General features: G+C 41.3%; 1 protein-coding gene across 2 annotated transcripts; it reads right to left on the reverse strand.

Annotated features, from left to right (window-relative positions):
• Positions 1-1,617: 1,617 nt before the first annotated feature.
• LOC145453456 (uncharacterized) lies at positions 1,618-21,843 on the reverse strand. Of its 2 annotated transcripts, none has more exons than XM_080331441.1 (17): positions 21,732-21,843; positions 20,654-20,824; positions 18,660-18,772; positions 17,784-17,986; positions 14,819-15,044; positions 14,404-14,601; positions 13,262-13,505; positions 7,003-7,137; positions 6,434-6,608; positions 5,689-5,783; positions 4,814-5,018; positions 4,635-4,743; positions 3,715-3,867; positions 3,475-3,597; positions 2,809-2,989; positions 2,279-2,377; positions 1,618-2,026 (listed from the first exon to the last, which is right to left on the reverse strand). In XM_080331441.1, the coding sequence occupies exons 1-17, from the start codon at positions 21,781-21,783 to the stop codon at positions 1,836-1,838; spliced, it is 2,673 nt and encodes an 890-aa protein (XP_080187567.1). In that variant the 5' UTR covers positions 21,784-21,843; the 3' UTR covers positions 1,618-1,835. The 2 variants fall into 2 exon arrangements, with proteins under 2 accessions (XP_080187567.1, XP_080187566.1); XM_080331440.1 differs by having other exon boundaries at positions 4,814-5,021.
• Between the last annotated feature and the right edge of the window lie 34 nt (positions 21,844-21,877).

Genomic DNA, 21,877 nt, shown 5'->3' on the forward strand with positions numbered 1-21,877 from the left:
ACCTGATGTTTCCTCACGAAGTTATGAATCAGTGTAAAATTTGAAGGTTTATTTATTTTATTAATGGGAAAGCCATTAACGTCTTGCATCTTGAAACTAAGGTAAAAAAGGTTGATATACTAGGAGGCGGACTGGCGGTTGAGAACCACTGGTCTAAGGAACATAGATACGTTGCTAACTGCTAGTATTTTAACGCAAGCTGTGATCATTTCGTTTGCGTTCAATTTGTGATGTGACAACAGAGGCAGAGATGCCACTGAGATATTTTGGAAAAACCCAGATTTGGAGGTTAAAAAAACCCAGAAAAACCCAGATCCTATATTTCACTCAAATTTCTATGATATAGCTGTAAAACAGTGACTGGGAGTCATCAATGACAGTTATACGGACATAGAAAAAGTTTTAGCCCTTGATATTGAAATCCCAACGGTTCATTTTCATACTATACATGTTGCTCAGTTAAATGAGCAAATCCATCGAAATATGATGTTTTCCTCTCGACTCATTGCTACCAGGCATTCGGTATGATAAGTCAAACGTAGTGTATTATATATTCGTAATGTTAGTAACAATCCTAATCCCCATCTATCGTGAGGATGATTTTAGGGTAGTTCCAGTGACTGCGAGCTGACCAGATAGATTGAAAATAGCTTTCGATTCATTAAACCTGGGACAAACACTTTTATCTGGGATGTTTAGTCGAAAAAGAAACTGCCAAATCATGAAATTAAGAGTACATTTGAATTTAACAAACCCCTCTCCCTCTGAGTAACTTGCCCGGGTACCCAAACTGTCTCTCTTTGAGTGTCCCTGTTGAAAGTGAATATACTCTGATGTCAACATGGTAAATTAGTTAGATCAACATTTGGTCTTTTCATGAGCATTAATTGCATACTTTACAGCAGTTACATACTATTTACTGACACACAACGAATTTGTTGCAGCGCTGGCATTCAAGTCCTAAATCATTTTGAATTGTCACACAACTGCTCCTGAGTTGCCCTGTGAACATGACTTTCTGCGACCTATTTTCAGTAATCAATGAAGCTCTATCGCATCAAGCCCAAGACCTCTCATTTTAATGGTAAACGGGTCTCTTTAGACTCTGCCGTTTCAATCACAGTGGAATCCGTCGACATTATAAGATCTTACTAATCTAATAATCAATTTTGCGCCGTAAAATTGACCTGACAAACATGATGTTGAAAAAAACCCAGATTTCAAGCACAAAAACCCAGAAACCCAGGTGATGCTCGAAAAACCCAGATCTGGGTGGAAAAACCCAGGAGTGGCATCTCTGAACAGAGGATCCGTGAATGACTAGTTGCTCTCACGAGTCACACCGGCGTGTCGCGAACAATCCAAACACAAACAAGATACAGTGATTTAATCGACACCCTTTATTTCATGACTTATAGTAAATTTTGCTCTGAGTCACGGGTCAATCAACATTTCGTAAGCCGCGAGTCAAGTCAAGTCATTTTCAAACAGATATCCCTGTTTTCAAAAAGTAACTCGAGTCTTCCCAACACTGGATTTTATCGGCCATTAGTTCTAGTTCTCGTGATCCTGGTCCTGAACCGTATACATACTACCCGTATTCACCAACGCTGCATCTAAACACAACAGACACTTATATTTCTAAATAAAAAAATACGTTGCCAAATTGAAACTTTCTATCACAATGAAAAATGGTGCACCAACAAAGAGGTAAATGTTACAAGCATCTATACTAGCCACACAGTCTTCTAATACTGACACTACTACTAATACTGATAAGTGAGAATAAATCACACAAAAGTCACAGTGTTGTATTCCGGGCGAAACCATCACATTCAGGACATGCTGTCCAGCGTGTTTGGCCTGGACTGCCAGTAGAAATCGTCGAACTCGTTGTCCATCTGCCGCGTGCCGGCCTGTCTCTGCCGGGACACGTTGAATCCCAGCTGCTTCATAATGCTCATGGTCAGCAATCGACCTGCTTCGCTGACCCGCTGGTTTCCAAAAGAAAGTTTGCTGCCACCGCCTGTAACAGAAGAACACTCGGACGATACAACTTTATCCCGACCGGTATATCGCATCTATATCTAATTATCTATATATTCAAAAAGTAAAAAGCGGAAGCAGACAAAACCCAGTGACAAAACTTGCAGAAAGCTGAAGTACTTTGTTACTGCTTCTGATTATCGCCCCGTCAAAATCAATGTGAGACGTCGTGTTATTGCTTAAAACTTTCGGCCCCACCATCTTATGAAAAGCAAAACATTGTTAGTGTTACCTTCGCGAATCCTATCCTCCCTGGCCTTCTCCACTCTCCCGACTATTTGACTCTTCAGCAATTGGACGACCTGGACCAGAGACACGTACGCCACAACGCCTGAAATAGCAACGGTCATATTTGTATCGACAGAACGTCAATGTACAATTGAATAATATATTCGTATTGAAATGAACCCGAATATTTTCGGCTGATACTCGTCAGGGGTAGTCGTCAGCAACTAGTGGAGAATTGAGAAGAACGTTGTATATCAATAGTGGTATCACCAAATATGTTGTCAGCGGCATAAAAATTCGATAACCGAGGCAAACAGATCATCTGCTAACAGTACTACCCACTAGGTTGGCGTACTTTGATATAATCTCAAGGCACATTTACGAATTCTCCACAAGTTGCTGACGATTACCCCTAACAAATGCCACCTGGGTTTACTTCTATATGAATATACGATTCAATTGAATAGCAACTGTATTTGAACCATGAAAACCCCGACACAATCGATGAATATTTTACTAAAATTAGCGACTCACCGGCCAAGTAACCGATGGGGGCAGACCCGGACTTGTGAAGCATGTAAGTTTCCTTAGCGAGACGCTTCCAAAGTTTTTCATTCGCCAGTGGCGCCACGGACTCCATAGCCGACGTAAACTCCGCCAGGGTCATGTGACCCGCCGTAGAAACTTGAATTGCGCTCAACTTAGCCTCAGCATCCTGCATACAGAACAAAAACAAGCTGATACAAAACGGCCCCAGAATGAAAGAATAACGACAAATACGGCGCATGCTGCATGTTCCACTTGAATGATTGCAAGTGAATTCTGTGCTTGGTGAATTTGACATTGGAACTGTAATTCTCATGAAAGCGATGCATCGATAATGCACAAATACATTCGATTATGATTGTTTCACTGAATATGAGAGGGAATTGTGATATATGGCTCTTGATATGTATGTATCAAAATAGTCAGTCAACGTAAGTAGTTGATTTCACTACTTCCACTTTTATATAAGTTTAGACCAAACAACTTACCTCGTAAACTCAGTATTTTAAAGACTAGAATGTTGTTTTGGGACAAGTAAAGACAAGCATTCACAGCTGAAATGAAGAACTGCATAATCTTGCCAATATGGAGTGTGTTCGCAATCGGCGTAACCGAATGATGATGGTAACCTGAACAACAAATATAACAAGCCACCTGTATTCTGGGCTCCTTGTTCTTCAGGCTGATATGAATGAAGTAGTCCATGAGCAGCGTTTTCGATATTTTATTCTCGCTGAAAGCGGTGTATTCCACGACAAGTTGGTCGATGTCTTCCTCCTAACGAAAAACAACACCATATTACTCCCGAATAGATCTCTCACTGCAACAGCGTAGCATACTATAAAAGAACTAATGACGGAACATTCCTGAGAGAAGTCGGCTAGGTCAACGTACCGCCAGAAATGGGTAGAGAGCGTCTGCGAATCCGACAAAATCCTGCACTTCCGTCCATTCCACCATCTCTACAAGGTCGGCTATGAGATGAATGTAGCGAGCGATGGAGGCATCAACGCTTCCCGCTGTCACGAGTCCAAACAGATGAATCCCCTGCAGTAATGAAAACAACATTCGTTACGTTGTTACCTTCACAGCCAAGCGCCAGAAACCAGGTCAGATTCAGATATCTACATGTAGGGCAGATATCATAAAGTTTGATTGATTAAAGAGTGGATTATCTCGTTCATCAGATTTCACAACCCAGGATCAAGGAAACAGGTTGACCGCTGCACAGAAAGTTGACCAAGCCACATTTTTAATCTTATGATTTAGCGAACCTGGACGAACTGCACAGTACACAGTGTAAAATTCCTACACAGAAATATTTCCGACAAGGAACATGACGATTGTTTCATCGGTAATGGCGTCACGCAACAATCTGTAATCGCTCTGAAGTTTTGAAAATGTGCTTAAAGCTAGATGCCATATCTTGAGAACGTCAGCTGAATGCATGGGGATATAGGTGCTATCTATTCGTTTGATCAGTATCAACTTAAAAATCCGATATCAGACTGTAGTTGTGACCGCTCTGAAAGTGAATTTATTGTTCTCTATTTCTGTTGTATGTGTATACGTGGTCTGGTGATTATGGTATTGAATATGGTTTAGATTGACTGTCGTGTTGCTCTGAGACACAACAAAAATTACTTTACGAAATAGAGTCTAGACACACTGAACAATTACAGATATTGTAAATCTCAGACCCTTTGTCCTGTCCCACGAAGGTCGTCGCGTGGGATAGAATAGCCCGAACACAGAGTCCGGGACAGTATTTTTGGGCTCAGACCGATGTGGGGTGTCAAGCAACTGAAACCTACCTTGTCGTGCGCTGCGTACTTTGTAACGCCGGTCAAAAAGTCAAAAGTAGCCATCGGCGATATCTCGTCTTCCCGGTAACGTTCCGATATGAAATTGTACAAATAGTCTCTGAAACGCAGAGTCACGATGTCAGCATGCCCCTGGTTGCATACCCGCAGATTAGCCTATATGAGAATACTTCACAGTGCCGATGCTGTCATCATCGTGGTCCAAAGCGGGATGGTCGTCTTGCCAGACGATGCTCGCAAACAGCTGCTCGATGAGTGAGAGAACGCGGAAATGTGAGAGGTCACGCGAGACGTTGACCAGCGAGTGACGATCAGTGCCGGTACGGGTCTTGAAGTCCTCCCACAGCTTGGCTTCCTCTTCGGCGGGCCAATCGCCTGCTTATCAGAGAAAGAGAGATTTGAGCGCCGAACACTGTATGCAAATTACTTAATTCTACCCTAGCGCGGACCATAAATTATATCATTACTCTTTTTCTAAAGAAGAGTAACACAGTTTAGTTAGTTTTATGTGTAGCAATTGGAAATCAGGATTTAGTCCCGCGATGCTCAAAGCGGGAGCCATTTCACGAGACGAGGGAACTAAGGGGGGCAAAAATGCCAAGGGCTGACAGAGGCTGGAAGTGCCAAGTCTGCAGTGTTTTATTTTAAGTTTCTTGCGAAGTTGAATTTTTAAGCATAGATTTTATTGACTTGAGTCGAGTTTTAGTGGTTAATGGTCACTAGTCCTAATACTGAATCTGCACGCCTCTTGCGACTAAGAATTGCTTTTTCAAGGATGATCAATATTTCCATAATTTCTTCTCATCAAAGAATCCGAAACGCGCAGCAAAGTGCTACATGTCGTCACGAGAACAACGTTTCTTAGTAGTGATCGATACGCGTCATTATTCCTGATTAGCTTGAGACGACAATATCTTATTTGTGTTCAAAATTTCAAGAAGACTTCACTCGACTGCAAATCGAAACATCCTGGTACTCAATTTCCGAAAGCTCTAGTTGGAATTAAAGAGTATAATGCAGACATTAAACATGTTTAGAAGTATACCTGACTCGCCCCAACCGTGTGGCTCTTGCCTGGATGAGAGCCACGTATCCGCGCCGGGTCGTCCAGGGTATAAAGTGCTTGCCGTTTGTGGCACTCTGTAAAAATGCATCGTATTCTAGCAAGGAAATTAAAGCCTGCTTTGGCAGAGTGACCCGACTGTTACAAAAATACTGGCAGTTTTGTGAAAAAAACAAGTTCAAGACGAAAAGCAAATTTTGACGGTGAGTTGGCTGGAAATCATGTTGCAAACGGACATTAATATTTCATGATGACCTCCCAGAATTACAGAACTAAATAGAATCAGATCTTGACTAGCCTACTCTGTGAGGGCAAATGCTCTGAGTGACAGATTATTTGAGTGGCAATCTGAGTGTTAGTCGCATGAGTGACAACTAATTCAAGTTCAGGTAGGTCAATTTCATTTGAGTGTCAAATGCCAATGATGAGTTAGGGTTTGGTGAGAGCTTGGGCAAGCTCCGAGTTAGGGTATGAGGTTAGCGTTACAGATGAATTAAATCAGGGTTAGAATTATCGAGTTAGCAATAGGGATAAGGGACTGAGGTTAGCGGTTGGGTTGTGTTATGGTTACGGTCTATGGTCATGGAAAATACCAACTTGTCACGCAAAATGCCAAATTTTATTTCCTTCATTCAGTTGAGTCGCAACTCAAAACGATTAAAACAGCAATACTGTATCGGTCGATATACGATCGCGATTTAAGAACTAGCACTAAGATACATCATACCCTTGTGAAATGGTGATGGCGACTCGGACCTGCGGTCGAGACAGCTTCACGTGCGTGCACCGTTTAGGCAATCGTAATATCATGTCTTCCTTGGTCACTTTGTGCGGACAAATGGCGGTCTTCTCGCCACAACTTTTGCAGAATTTGGCGCAGTTGATCTCGTCGAAGCTCTTGCCTAGAAAACAATGTCTCTTTTGCACATATGAGCAGGCGTTACGGATTTATGATATCGGTTAAGAAGTATTCATATTTGATATTAAAATACCATGTGCTTGGGAAATTACTTCTCTACCAAAAATGGAAGAACTCGTCCAACGCCCCTGGACGCAACACTTAAAACCACAATTACCGCACTTAAGGGGCTGTTTCGCTAAATAATACATATAAAAATGATGAAAACATATACTATAACTACTTGGTTATACTTTTCAGGATCAATTTTCAAAAAATAAAATCGTATATAAGACACACGTTAACAGGTTCCAAAGCCTAATATGTTAGTCTCAAGTCAACTCAGCTGACGCCGGGAATGAAATTAACACTGGTTCCGCTGGCCAGCATCACGTTACCTCCGTTCACAGAGGTGTAGATCATCGCCGAATACTTGCTAAGCACACGCTCGTCTGGGTTGAACGGGTCGCTAGAGGGATCCGTAAGTTTTGTGTTATCTTCCTCTAGGCCGCTCTCAACGAGAGACGTCGAATCTGAGAAAGTCAGTGAATAAAATTGTGCTCACGAATCAGGCAATTTTTCGTAACAACAAACGAGAGAGGTATCAGGCTAATACCGTACTTTTCCAAGTATAGTACGCCCCCATGTATAATACGCACCCCTAAAATAGCATGTAAATTCTGGGAAAAAGTCTGTACCCATGTATAGTACGCACCCTGCATTTCAGTACATGAATAGTTCCGATTTCGTACACGATGTCATTCTGTTTTGCGATGTCACTTTTGAACAATCATTACACAACGATCGCTAATTATTATATAATTAGCGGGATTGTCTTTAAACGATAGTAGATAGCAGCCAAAGCCTGCGAAACGGGCGGCGAGATAGTTCAGGCTAGCGACACGACATCTTAAGCACGAGGAGACCTTTTACAGGTGCGATTGCTAATCATTATACAATTAACGGTATTGTCTCTAAACGATAGTAGATAGCAGCCAAAGCCTGTGAGGCCGGCGGCGAGTTAGTTTAGGCCAACGAACCGACATCTTGCGCACGATGCCTATTACAGATGCAATTGCGCCTAGGCTAACGGTTATGTCATGCGCAACAGGTCTGTTGGAGATGCGACTGATTAGTGATTACGCAAGCGATTATATCTTGCGCACATGGCCTCTTTTATATGTATAAATTGCATATGCGATTGTTCAGGCCTGTCGTTGACACGATGACTTGGCGAGAATTGCCACACGCGAGTGTCTATTAGTGACCTAATTTCGCTCACGTACAAATGGCAAACCAACTCAGCAGGAGATCGCACACGACTCTCGTTAATTGGCAACACGCTTCCCACTAATTGGCAGCGCGTTACACTCTATAATACGAATTACTACGCGCGCTGGCTGAAAGTGATGCACGATTGGGAACTAAGATGAAGATAGGTGTGATTTCAAGTTTTTTATCGAGGGAGATTTTTTCAAGGATTGTTGTACCCATTAGGGTTGTCCATAATTTGGAAAATCTTACAAATCCTCGGTTGTAATGTCTTATTCGATAGATTATTGATAAAAAACGACACTGAGCCTGAAAGAAGCTCACAGAAAGGCCGTTAAGATTTCGTGCAAAGCTTTTGGAAGTAACTGCTGAAGAATGGGCGTGCCACCGACCATAGAACGGCGAGAAGACTAGTAATCAAGAAACCAGGGCTCTTGATTGGATAATCGGCTATGCTTCAATGACCACGTCAGCAGCAGCTTGCTGATTAGGTGAACAAGGAGTCTGCTACTGGCGGCGATTCTGAAAGCGCATTGTATGTAGGTTGACAGATAATGATATAGGATTGATTCAAGGTATCTTGAGGTACGAAATGCATGATGTACAAACAACAGCTGCTTCACAAAAACGTCTAAAGCATGACCGCTTCATTGTGAAGGAAACCGCTGTAGCCTATATGCCTTGTTTTCAACGAGGGAAAGCATAGGCGCTTATGCAAGTGGCGACGGATTCCTAGTTTCAGAAATAATATATCATTATTGAATACAAAGATAAAGCTTAAAAATGACACTATAAGTTAGGTGATCTTATTGGGCTCAGGTTGCAATACATAGTTGAAGTTTTGAATGCTCTAGCGATCGGCTGAATCAGACGGTTAGGCTTAGCACTCATCAGATGTTTGCAGCAAATTGAATTCACTTGTAAATGTTTTCAAAGTCCCTAATGATGTCGCAGAAACGAGGTTTAAATGCAAGCACAGGCCCTGCTTGATATGATATGCAAACTATGCTGGATACTATGCACTATGCAGCATTGTCTGTGTTTACCTTTACACCCCTTTTCTGCGCGATTATTAAGGAATTTGACATATCATATCTAGCATATTATGTGCTTACTTTTACGCCTCTTTTCTGCGTCATCATCAAGGACTCTGACAACACTTCCAAGTGAATACAGTTTGCTGCAAGCATCTGACAAGTGCCAAGCATAACCCGCTGATTCAGCCGACCCTTAGAGCTTTCAATACTTCAACTATGTACTACAACCTGAGCCCAATGAGATCACACAAACTATAGTGTCATTGTTAAGCTTTATCTTTGTATTCAATAATGATATATTATTTCTGAAACTAGGAATCCGTCGCCACTTGCATAAGCGCCTATGCTTTCCCTCGTTGAAAACAAGGCATATAGGCTACGGCGGTTTCTTTCACAATAAAGCAGTCATGCTTTAGACGTTTTTGTGAAGCAGCTGTTGTTTGTTCATCATGTATTTCGTACCTCAACATACCCTTAATCAATCCTAAATCATTATCTGTCAACCTACATACAATGCGCTTTCAGAATCGCCGCCAGTAGCAGACTCCTTGTTCACCTAATCAGCAAGCTGCTGCTGACGTGGTCATTGAAGCATAGCCGATTATCCAATCAAGAGCCATGGTTTCTTGATTACTAGTCTTCTCGCCGTTCTATGGTCGGTGGCACGCCCATTCTTCGGCAGCTACTTTCAAACGCTTTGCACGAAATCTTAACGGCCTTTCTGTGAGCTTCTTTCAGGCTCATTGTCGTTTTTTATCAATAATCTATCGAATAAGACATTACAACCGAGGATTTGTAAGATTTTCCAAATTATGGACAACCCTAGTACCCATGTATAATACGCAGTACGCACCCCCCTATGTTAGGGCAAAAAATCGTGAAAATTTTGCGCATTATACATGGAAAATCACGGTATTATATTATACCAAGAATTGGTCAGTAACGAAATACTTATCATGAGCACTCAACTAGGTTTTACTCAATTTGTTGTTTTTAGAATACTTCAAGTTCTGCTTAACAGCTTTTTAGGTAAAACTACTTAGGCTACTTGTGACACTTCAGATTTTGTAAGTATGGCGGGATGTTTGCATCACTAACATGAGTGAACTTGTCACAACAAGTGGGCGACATAGCCCCTGTATCGTATCAACTGATCGTGTTTTCCATGCATAACAAATTTGGCTCAATTCTAACCCGTGGAAGCGGAAGTTATTTGAGTGGAATATTTGGATTGAAAAAATACTCTTTACAGTGGAAAATTCAATTAGTTAACTATGCTGCTCCAATGACTTCGCGTCTACATTAGGGTTGTTCAGATTTGAAAAATTGTCAGGAAACTTCGACCATTGTGATCCAAATGATGGTGTAGTACACAAAAAAGCTTTTATGAGCAATTTTGGCCATTTTCATCGTGATCTTCTATTTCCTCAAAGCCCCCAAAGATCAGAGGCCAATTCTCCTCCTAATTATTGGGGATTCCCCAGACTGTGTTTACCTAGCTCATATTGAAATGCGGTTCTTAGCGGTGATGATTATACCTTTAGTGGAGTTTGCAGTTGAAAATGACCGTCTATATGTGAGAAATATCAAGTTAATATATATATTTTTGACAATTGCACTGAACTACTACGTCAGGCTGACTTTCTGGAATATGTGTTGTAATCTGTAGGCCTACTACTGCAACTAGTCAGGTTGTATGAATGAAACAAATGCATGCATTTCCAGGTGGTTTTTACTTCGTGAATGTTGGTGAAAGATCAGTTAAGAAGGAATGTGATGTGCAATGTCAGTGTCTCCGCCTCAATTCCAGTTCATTTGCAAAATACTGTGTAATCACTTTCTGCCCGAAGACGGCGAAAACGCAGGACTCTCCTGTTCAAACTGTCTAAGAGGTTGCCATAGTGTGGAAGTGTGGAATATGACAAGGATATCTACGGAGTAACATTGTGAAAGCACTACAAGTTCATGATACCAGGCTTGCTCTTAAAACAAGACGAGAGTCAAGTGAGGAAGATGTATGTTTCTGAAACTCAATGAATTTATTGCGAGAACATTTTGCATAATCAAACTTATGAAGCAGATTATGGCAAAAAATATTCAGCACGCTATAACATTTTCGTGGCTTGCGACAATTGTTATTATTGAAAATATGTTTAGAATTCCAAGTAATTTTTCATCTGTATGCTGAAGATAAGACAATATCACAGCCAATGCTTCATAGTTTGTTCCAAATCTGTCTTCTGTCAACTTTCCATCCCAGTGTATAGCAGCATGATTGGGTAGGTCTTGTTTGAATGATTCAAATACATCATGCGAAACCCAAGGCCATCAGCCGCTCTATGTCTCTTTATACTTGATCTGGATAGCACAAAGTCGTTAATATCCCATCTGCATGCATGTATGAAAGCACTAAGTAGCATAGTTGCTTGGTTATCAGTCAATTTTAGACGGTCCAGCACATCAGTAATATGTTTGTGATCTAACAAGTTTCTTGGAGCTTGATGTTTAATAAATGAAGGATATTTGATTGCAGCATCATATTTAGAGGGTCGAGTACTGGTTTCCTCCCCAGATGACGAGGACATTAAGGTGCCAAATTCATCACTAAAACCTGTGCTCGCAGAGTCACAGATGCTGAAATAGGTTTGTCACTGATCTCAGTTGGAATCTGTGCCTGGCTTCTTTCAAAGATCTCATATTTTCCTGCGAGTAGTGAGCTGCGAGAATGCTGTTGGTCCTCATAAAATGAGACGTCTTCATTCTTCTAAGTGAATTGCGTCGCAATGTCCCACAACTTATCGAGTTTATCACAAAATGCTTGGCGCTTTTCCCCAACATCAGCTGACCGATCCATGTTCTTTTTGGGATCATACCAAGTGTCATGAACTTTTCGCAGCATCGAAACAATGTCCTGCATTTCTTCCATAGGTATTCTTGCCATATTCCATACTTTGGCAACCTCTTTAACAGTTTGAAGAAAAAATTCCTGTGTTGTGGTATTCTTGGGGCAGTTTTCTTTCAGACATAGCAAATACTGTAGAAGCTGACGTAGAGTCAGAAACTTGGAGTGACTAATACACTCAGATAAATATCTGATCAAATAGAGACCCGACTTCGATCATGTTTTGGTGGATCCGGCACAACCTTTCTCCGCTTTTGTTCAGACATTCTTCTTCAACTAAGTTGCACTATACCATCAAATGAGACAACTTTTTATTTTACAGATGCACTGAAATTGAGACAAATTTTACTGACATTACATATTACACACCTTTCAATAACATTTACTGGCAAAAAAACTAGCTGCAAATAACTGCCTTAGTTCTCGACTTGTAACCCAACGGCGCACACTCGATGTACGGTCCATAACAAACAAGTGTCACCCGTGCAACTAATACATGCTTCCCATGAACACGATAGACAGGTTTTGAAAAGGATAACGGAGATACATCTGACATTTATAAGCCAGCAATCACGTACAGTTTTGTAAACAGATATATTACCTGGCAATTTCCCATCTCTACACGACCGTTTTCAACGGCTAAATTCACAAATGCTACGAACTGGCTACACGGACAACACTACAGAGCAGTACTTCAGGATAAGATCAAGGTAAACACTCTGGCATATCAGCTGTAGTAAGGAGAAATGGCCCCCGGATCTTTGGGGGATTTGAGGAAATAGAAGATCACGATGAAGTTAACCAAAATTGCTCAAAAAAGTGTTTTTGTGTACTAAGCCATCATTTGGATCACAATGGTCGAAGTTTCCGGACAATTTTTCAATTCTGAACAACCCTAGTCTACATGTTGGAATTTGGTATGCACCGTTGTTTTTGACAAAGCAAACACTTGATGGGGTTGCCAGCATAACTTTTTTCGTACATCCAAAAATTACTCTAATAACTACACTTCTACAGATTGGAATGGATAATTTTTTAGGCAACGAACAATTTGATAAACTAGCCCTGTGTTTATTGTTGCATGGGTATGCGCTCTCCGCAGAAATGATCTATAAAGGTCTACTGCCAGACGAACTAAGATACATTCCGTTAAATGTCATCGTACATATGCGTTTGACGTCAGTGCACTTAGCCTGCAGGAATTCTCTTTCTGGATTTCACAAGCGGCCTGGAGCTTTATAAGTAATATCAGTCAGGGTATAAACATTGATACACAGCAATTGACGAGAACTATTGACAGAATTGAACTACAACTGTGTATTATATTTATGTGAGATTTTCAGGGGTCATGAGAGCTATTGAAATAACTGGTAAAACTTGGACAAAAAAGGTTCTTAATGAAGAACCTGTTGAACAAACGGGGATATCAAGGTATCCGATTCTGACCTCTTCCGTTTTTCCCATCATCGAGAAGCAACATCCTGCTGCTCCCTGGTCGTCCACCCGCCATGGAAGACGGGACCATGGTCCCGCCGCCGATACTTCCGTCAGGCGCCGCCCGTGCGCCTACTTCCACCTGCTCTAGCTGCCCGAGTTCGCCCTGTAGAGTCTCGCGGTGCGTACGGATCAGCTCCAGTTCGACTACCAGGCCCGAGACGACGCGTTGGAAATTTTGTTGCTTTGTCGCCATCTGTGGTTGTGACCAGAGATGAGTGTGGGTTTGGACACAAAATTATAGATATAGATACAGGGGTGCTCAGTAACAGGATATTTTTTATGTACTCAAGTGAAATTGAACTTCTGCAACATCTAGTTTACACAGTTTTGATATTTTACTCAAAACTAGGCCTAAAATAGCCCACTTACTTTTCCATGTGCTTTGAAATCGCTATTTTTACCTGTACTTGAGTTGAGAACCACATAATTTCTACTTCTTCTTGAGTACCAACAATTTGACTAGATAAGATAGTGAGGTCGTTGGGACGCACATAAGCTTTCAAGCAGTCAATTAATTCCATGTTAGTTCAAACAAAATGATTGATCTCCCCTGAAGCTTCATATTTTTCTGAAACTTGGCTTAAAACACTATCAAGTATACCTAAGGTTCAATTCATTTTACACGAGGTAAATATGCAGTGTTAAATTTGTCGCAAAATAATTTCATCTTGCTCATTCAACTACGAAACTGACAAACATATTACGCATATTTGCAAGTATGCCATCGTTAAGAATTGGTGACGACATTTGCGAGACTTATCGATAAAATTAGTTAAACCTATCCAACCGCAGGATAGTAGAATTTCTCTGCGGGTCGCAGGTCGCACACATTTACAGGAATCGGCTGTGATGTAGGCCTCAATAGATGCAGGGCACGTGAGACTATTGTGAAGCGAAAATTCGAACAGACAAGGTTTGAGTCTAAACGAAAAAATATTAGCATGCCTGCGGCAGACATAATAAAGTTCACCGTATCTGCATAGTAGACACATCTGCGATGCGGCTGATTCAAGCGGCCAGGAAACTGTGTCGGTGTAAGTCTACTTATATTTCAGATATCTGAAAAAACAAAATCAAGACACATCGGTTACCTCGTCTCCCATGCTTTCCAACAGCAATTCCTCGTTGTAAAAATTGGGATCGGTCGGGTTTATCGACAATTTCTTCTCCGAAAGCTTTTCCTTCACTTCCTCCAAGTACTGATCCTGCTCCTCCAGCGTCTTGTTTTGAACTTCCAGAATCTGCTGCTCCAGTTTCGAAGCGGCCTCTATGCCGGCCAGCAATTGAGTCTGAACGGGATGAATCGCCCGTGAACCAAATATTGCTTATGACTCGCTATCAACCATTACCTTCCAAGTTTTTGCGAATTTAGTACCGTAATTTTAATTCCAATCCTATTTGGAAAGGAATTGTGTAGCTAGTATAATTCTATATCTAATTTAACTTTCTGGCTGTCCTATGTTGTCACCAGTGTACACACAGCTGTACATGGACCATCTGAATTACCTTCTTCGTAGCCAATAACGGCCTCCTGAAGCCTCTCTTTGGCCTTTTCTCGGGCGGCAAATCAAAAGTGTCCTTCAGCGTGTCGTAGTTGATCTTGTACGGTCTCAGACTGTCGTTTTCGCCGAGCAATTCCCTCTTCGTAGCCAGCAAGTGGTCGATCTCGTCCACGAGTTGCATCTGACGTTCCCCCGATTCCTTTTCGACCTCGTCGATTTTCGCGTGCAAACTGACGAGACATAGTTACGTGATAGCAATCGGACTGTTGAGCCGAGCCTGATTCATGCATAGGGGTCCATTAGCGATTATACAATTGAATAACATGTTTGAAGACACTCTTGGAGGAATAGAAATTCAATACGCAATTGAATGGTGTGTTCATACTGAAATAAACCCGGATATTTTTGGCTGACACTTGTCAGGGTTAGTCATCAGAAACCAGCAAAGAATTGAAAAGGACATGTGTATCAACAATCGTATCACCAAATGCGATGTCACCCAGCATGAAAATTTGAATAATCAAAATTGGAATGTCAAAACCCGCTGAGGCGCTGACAATTTTTGCCAGTCAGAAAGAGTGATTAAGTTGGTGCATTGAGCTTAAACCAGGGGTCGCCAACTCAAAATGGGTCGCGGGCCACTTTTCGAAATTCCTGGAGGCCGCGGGCCGCAAGACTTCAATATCGAGAATAAAATAGGCAATGCAGTTTAATAACCACGTTTCATAACTCTACATTAGTACAATTCTGTGCTCTCTAACATGGGCGACGGGCATAGTCACCACAAAAGAAATAATATTCTATTGTACAAACACAATACAACAAAAAAATATCATGATCATCAATTTCATTCTATTTTGAACTATGAGCTGCGCATGATACCTGATAACACTCTGTAGCAACTATAACAGGGGTGACCAACCTTTTTGCTATTCACGGCCGCATTTCGATTACTCATGTAGCTTGCTACCGCATAATGAACTAATTGGGGCCAAATACCCACGTTAAACTGTTCATGTCCATTGTCGGTATACTCCGGACTAATCTATTTGCTCATATCGGTGTACTATGCGCACCGAAATCGTGAGTAGTCATGTTATGAAGAGCCACAGGGATTAGTTGTGTAGTTGCGCCAAGCGCGAAAAAATTTTCACTTTCATTAGTGTATTTTGTCAATAAATATTAGCAGAGTTTGACATATTACTATCAGATATTTATCCTTTCTCGGCCAATATGATCAGATTCACCGCTAGGATTGATGCAGGGGGTGTATTCGAAAACTTAGGGAAGTTGATAATGCGGTGCTGCATCTTTGTGTGCCAATTCTTATTACTCCCCTTTGTTGCGTGCAATTATTTCTTGAACTCCCATCAGATTTGTCGGTATAGTGGAGATATAGCCTATTTGATTCGCCCAAATGAAGGCCTACCAGAAACAAATTTCATTCATGATGAGGAGAACACGATTAAAAATTGTATTTCTTTATGGGGCGCATGCATCATTTTCCTCTGCTGTTTGCGTCTGTACTGTGGGACTCAGATTACAAAGGACACTACTATATTAAAATCGAAAATTAACGCGCACTGAGCCGCGCCTAGCGCGAAGAAAATTTCAAGAATGAGTCAAACCTCTCATTAAGTAGGGAGTCAATTCGCAAGTTCAATTTGCAGATTGACGGCCGCCAACTCATCCTAATTGAATTAAGTGTCGACGGCCGCACACTTTTTCTTCTACTGCCGCAGACTGGCCACCGCTGGATTAGAGAATCGATATTGGGGTTGGCTAGACACGGTAGCCTACTAGCTGGAAAACTATCTCCTAGTATAGCATGGTCTTTTGGAGAACCCGAAATCGTTTTTCAAGCGCATCAGTCTCGGCAATGGTGGGCCATTGTAGGTCAAGGCAAGATGCCCATTCATATCAGCAAATTCTTCCTCCTTGGAATGATATTACCATGCCGAAGCCGTATTAGATAGTGAGGAAAATGGATATTGGGCATGGTAGAATGGCTTATTTGAACACCAACAACAATATGTTTAAACTGAAATCAATTTCGGCATTTCGAAATGCTTTAGTAGGCGTTATTCCGAAATTTCTCCAAATCAGGTCGCGGGCCGCAAAATATGACCTCGCGGGCCGCGTGTTGGCGACCCCTGGCTTAAACCATCTGTTCCCTTGTGTATTCCAATTTTTATGCCGGTGACGTCATGCATCAATCTATAGTTGGGTATTAATTCTAATGATTCTAGTTGAAATTAGATGCTCCTTGCTACTAAGAGTTGATTAATCGACAGAAAATACACTTTCGATGGTATTTTCCATCCTGGTAGGCTTGAAACTGTAATCACCATATGTAGCATGTCGTACAAAGCTACTCACTTAATAATGAAAATGACATTGCTGTGAGATCGTGATCAACGCAGAGCATTGTCACAAAAAAAAAAAATATAAAATTACTGCGTCTTCAATGTGAAGTAGGCTACAACTGACATAACATTCTACGCGGTGGAGGACTGCTTTTATTTTCTTGCTGGCCGCATAATGGGTAGGCTACATGTTTGAATTGGAACATGAAGCACATCTTCCATACAGTTATGTGATAATAATGAGTGATGCTCGAACTGACGGCCATTATTCGATTCAGAATTTAATCACTCGGGTAATCGATTTTGCCCAGTGCTACATACGTGGTTATACAAAGGTCCTAGAACACTGACCGATTTGGAAATTGCTACCTTTATTGCACCCAAGTATAATTTTACATGAATTCTATTTCGACCCAAGTAGCCTACCAACAGTGACCAGCTCTGGTAGCGTCTTAAAAACCAAACCTCAGCATTCTCTTGAGGTTACGATGATTATTTCATACCGAAAATTCTACTGCATCTATCAACCCTAACCCTATCATTGATTCCATTACCGTATGACCGCGTCTCCTAAAACGGACAAATCGTATCAGCTTCGCTAACCTGTCGACTTCTTCGTATTTGAACTGCAACTCGTTCTTAGTGCCGATTAAATCCTCTTCCACGTCGGCGAGCTTGCGCTGCAACAACGTGATTTCGTCTTCTTTGTCTCGGACGACCGCTTCGACGGCGTCCACTTTTTTCTGCAGGACTTCGACATCTCGGCGAAGAGCTTCCGCAGTTTCGTTTCTTTGCTCTTGCAATCTCTGGGAAACGCAAACTTCATATGTGAAACCAGCAAATGGCTGCCTTCTTAGGACGGAGATCATAAGTTAGCTGATCCGGGAGATCGCTCATCACGCGATAAAAAACTGCTAATCATGGCGCATTTCGGGCAGAGATCATAAAGTATATTGCTCTGCAATGGTGCAAGTGCGAAATTCGTTGATTGTCCGATTGTCGAGTGAAGCCATTATGGAAAATCTTTCTGGTTGAGAATTTCACGCAGTGTGCCAGTAAAGTTTGTCTGGGTTTGCTAAATCACGAGATGAAAAAAGTTAACTCGATCAACTTTATGAGCAGCGATCAACCGGTTTCCTTAAAACTTGGGTTGCTGAATTATGATGAACGCGATAATCCACTCTTAACTTTATGATCCCCGCCCGTAATCAGCGATTCTCAACTGCCAGTCCGTGTCAACTTTCCTGCCAGCCCGCAGAATATATTACAATTGTAAGTATCTCAATTACAGAATGAAAATTTTGCAAAAAAATTACACGACATATTTTAAACAGATTTAGAAATTTGAAACGGACTACGGACCAAACGTACGTCAAAAGGCTGCAAGTGTTGTTATAAGCTGCAGCCTACACAACTCATTTAAGACCAGTAATATTATGAAATCTAACAAGAATTTCGAACGAAATTCGCTAAACTCACCCGTTTCAAGACAAAGTACGGTACGCGCTGCAACTTCGGAGCTTTTGCGGAACTACTGGACTTCGCTTCGCTATCGTCTTGCACGGCCGTGTAAGTGTCACTGTACACCGCGTCTAATAACAAAAATATACATGGCCATCTTCACAATGGCCTGATTCAGAACTAGAGCTGGGCTGAGTGATTCGATTTTGAATGGAGTGTTAGGCTTCCGGCCGAGTGTTACCAATTATGACTTTACAACAATATGAATGATGTGGAAAGGCAAAATACATATCGTTTATACAACCACAAAGAATATAATGACAGTTCTAATTGAAGATCATTTGGTATTTCCTCAACTATACTTATTTCATTGTACTTAGCGACAGTGCTGTGGGTTGATCAAGACTTCACACATATCTTCATTTCAGTAACATGCATAACTTTGTACTACATGTAGCATGTGTTGTGAAATGACCAATCGATGTTCCCAGCCTTCCATGGTGGAAAATGGTATCGAAACTGTAATTATCGTTTATAAATCAACTCTCAATGGCATGGATGTATAATTTCAGTACTCGAAAAATCATTTCTCGAGTACTCGAATCATTGTGCTCAGCCCTATTCACAGGGTTGCCATCGTCATATACCCAAAAATAAGGACAGTCGAAAAATTAGATTAGCATGAAAACACGTTTTTGAACATACTTTGTATTTATACGAGCCGTGGCATACCACATCCCATACTTTTCGCCAGCAACAACCTGCTCCAGCAACTCCTTGTTATCAGAAAGTGCTTGATGGATCTCACAAGAGCTAATGTCTAGATTTACCTTTACTCAGGGCCGAATCAGCACTTCGTCAGCCCCCCTTCCCAAAAAACGTTGGTCTTGCCCCCCCTCCCCATAGGGTGATCAACCAAAATTTTCACCTCGTTGTGATTAGAGGCGTCAACCAAGATGGAAAAAGGCCGTACACCATGTTTAGACAAAATCATGGAGCAAGAACTCGAGTAACAGTAGTCTTGGTCCTGGCCGAATAAAACTTATTTGCGATGTTGGAATCGGGGAATATTGCTTTGAACAATTGCGATGTGCAATCATTGGTGGGAAATGATTGCTGGTGTTTGACGGTATGTAATGCCCCGGTACCCTCTGCAGTAACTGCCTCGTCGTCTGTGGTCGTTGGTGCTGATCGACTTGTGGAAAAATTATTTTTCGACTGGCTCAAATTAATCATTATGACACACTTCTTGTGTTTTGGGGTGTCAATGTGAGTTGAAATAGCGGTCGTTCCTATGGCCTCCAAGGCTAATGTCACAATTGCAGATATTGCTATGTGCGAAACACTCGCCCTTCAAACTTCGTTAGATACCTTTGAATTCTCTCTCATAATCGTCACGAAAAACGTTTTTACGCCTGCTCATTTTAACTAGTCAGATTTAACCTTATTAATAGCTAAAACTATGTGCGCAAGTGCAATATAATTTAGAAAAATTTATCAATAATTAATAGCTTTACTACTTTTTAACCAATGTGTCGACTGCACTGCGCCTTTTTTCACTACGCAATAAATGCTGCCTTCCCGACAGCTTGAGCTTATTCTGCTGTAGACCAAACAGCAGGAACCTGGTACTGCTGCTTACTGCTAAAATGACGTCCGCCGTGGTAGCTTGGCACAGACGAAACCACTCACTGCCCGAGCTATCTCACCACTTATAAGTCAAATTTTATGGTGTGTAGTGTGTACGTCACGAGAGTTCCTTTCCTTTATGATGTCATAGAATCTCGACGCAAAAGCATAATTTATGAATATTATGCAACACAAATACCAGGGGAAACGATCAAAGTTCTGTAGTGGTTGAAAATAAGACAAATTAAGGACGCAAGTCCAAAATAAGTACATTTCTTAGAAATAAGGACAGTTGAGTTTTCTAAGACGTAGCCCTTCAAAATAAGGACAAATCTTAAAAATAAGGACGGTATGGCAACCCTGCCTATTCACGATATTCTCACCAAACAGCTCTTCCTTCACCAATTTCAAAACTGGCGCGTACACCCCGCAGTAGGGCAGCACTTCCGAGAAGCACGCAAAGGCAGAGGTTACGCGCTCCACATCGCTGACACCGGTCTGGTACGTGTCCTCTTTTGTCTTTTTTTCCAAAATGGACAGCAAGTACGCAGACGCTAGGAAATTGAAACCAGGATGAATGCATTGATGAAGTCTAGCCCGGAATATCGTCAAATCGTGTGCAGTCAAGTGTGTGTGACAAGATTTCGTGAGATCACAGTAAGATTTTGATGTCAGATACCAATCAATCTTAAAACATGGTTACATATTTTAATGATCTGATCCAATAAACATTAATACCGGTATACGAAATTTTGCATACGGTAGTAATTGTGGTACCGTAACCATTCACTTTTATTCTCTATAATTTTATTAGCGATCAAATCAGTCCAATACAAAGTCATATCTTTCAACGTTACAGCAACTGAAAACTTCTACCTCGATACATTATAGTGTACAGCATTGGTGCGCATCCTGCAGGTCGTGGGGAAAAATTTTCGGGCTCGTGAAGAAGTGTCAATTTTGAATGGTGTGCGGCCCACGAAATGGGTTTCAAATGATCTTACAGTCTGGCACATATGAGCTAAGCTGAAAAATGCGATGACTATGACTTTGCTCAATGATGGTTTTTAGAGAAAGATTTCCAATCGTCGTGAAAAGGTTTTCAGTCTCTGAGCAATTTACATTGCTAGTTGCAATGTGTTGTCAGATATAGTCCTGCCATTACCATTGAATGAGATGATGAGCTTTGCAACCATGTGTGAGATGCCAATGAGGTTGATTGGGATCAAATGATTCACTGCAAGATTAACATTAAAAAAAATCATCAGTAGTGATCAAGTTCAACGAGTCCACTCGTGGTAATAGCTGGTGAGTTTTAAATGTAAACAACGCTCTAAATGGATCATGATAGTCTGACACTAACAACCCCTGAGAGAACTGCGGTTCTATTGGTAAATATAATCCGGTTGATAACAAGCACAGAAAAATGGAACAAAACACGTGGTAACTACAATTACATACCCGGAGAGTGCTGTCCACGCAAAGCGTTACAAAGCATTCGTTTCTCAGACATTGCTGCTCCTTCACTACGGTAAACTATTCACAAGACCTACCACATTCTGAAAAAACACAATAAAAGCAAATAATATATTAAGAAAAAGTAGCAA

This window comes from Botryllus schlosseri, chromosome 13, assembly GCF_051294905.1.
Source record: "Botryllus schlosseri isolate E-star chromosome 13, Bs_hap1, whole genome shotgun sequence".
Taxonomy (NCBI): domain Eukaryota; kingdom Metazoa; phylum Chordata; class Ascidiacea; order Stolidobranchia; family Styelidae; genus Botryllus; species Botryllus schlosseri.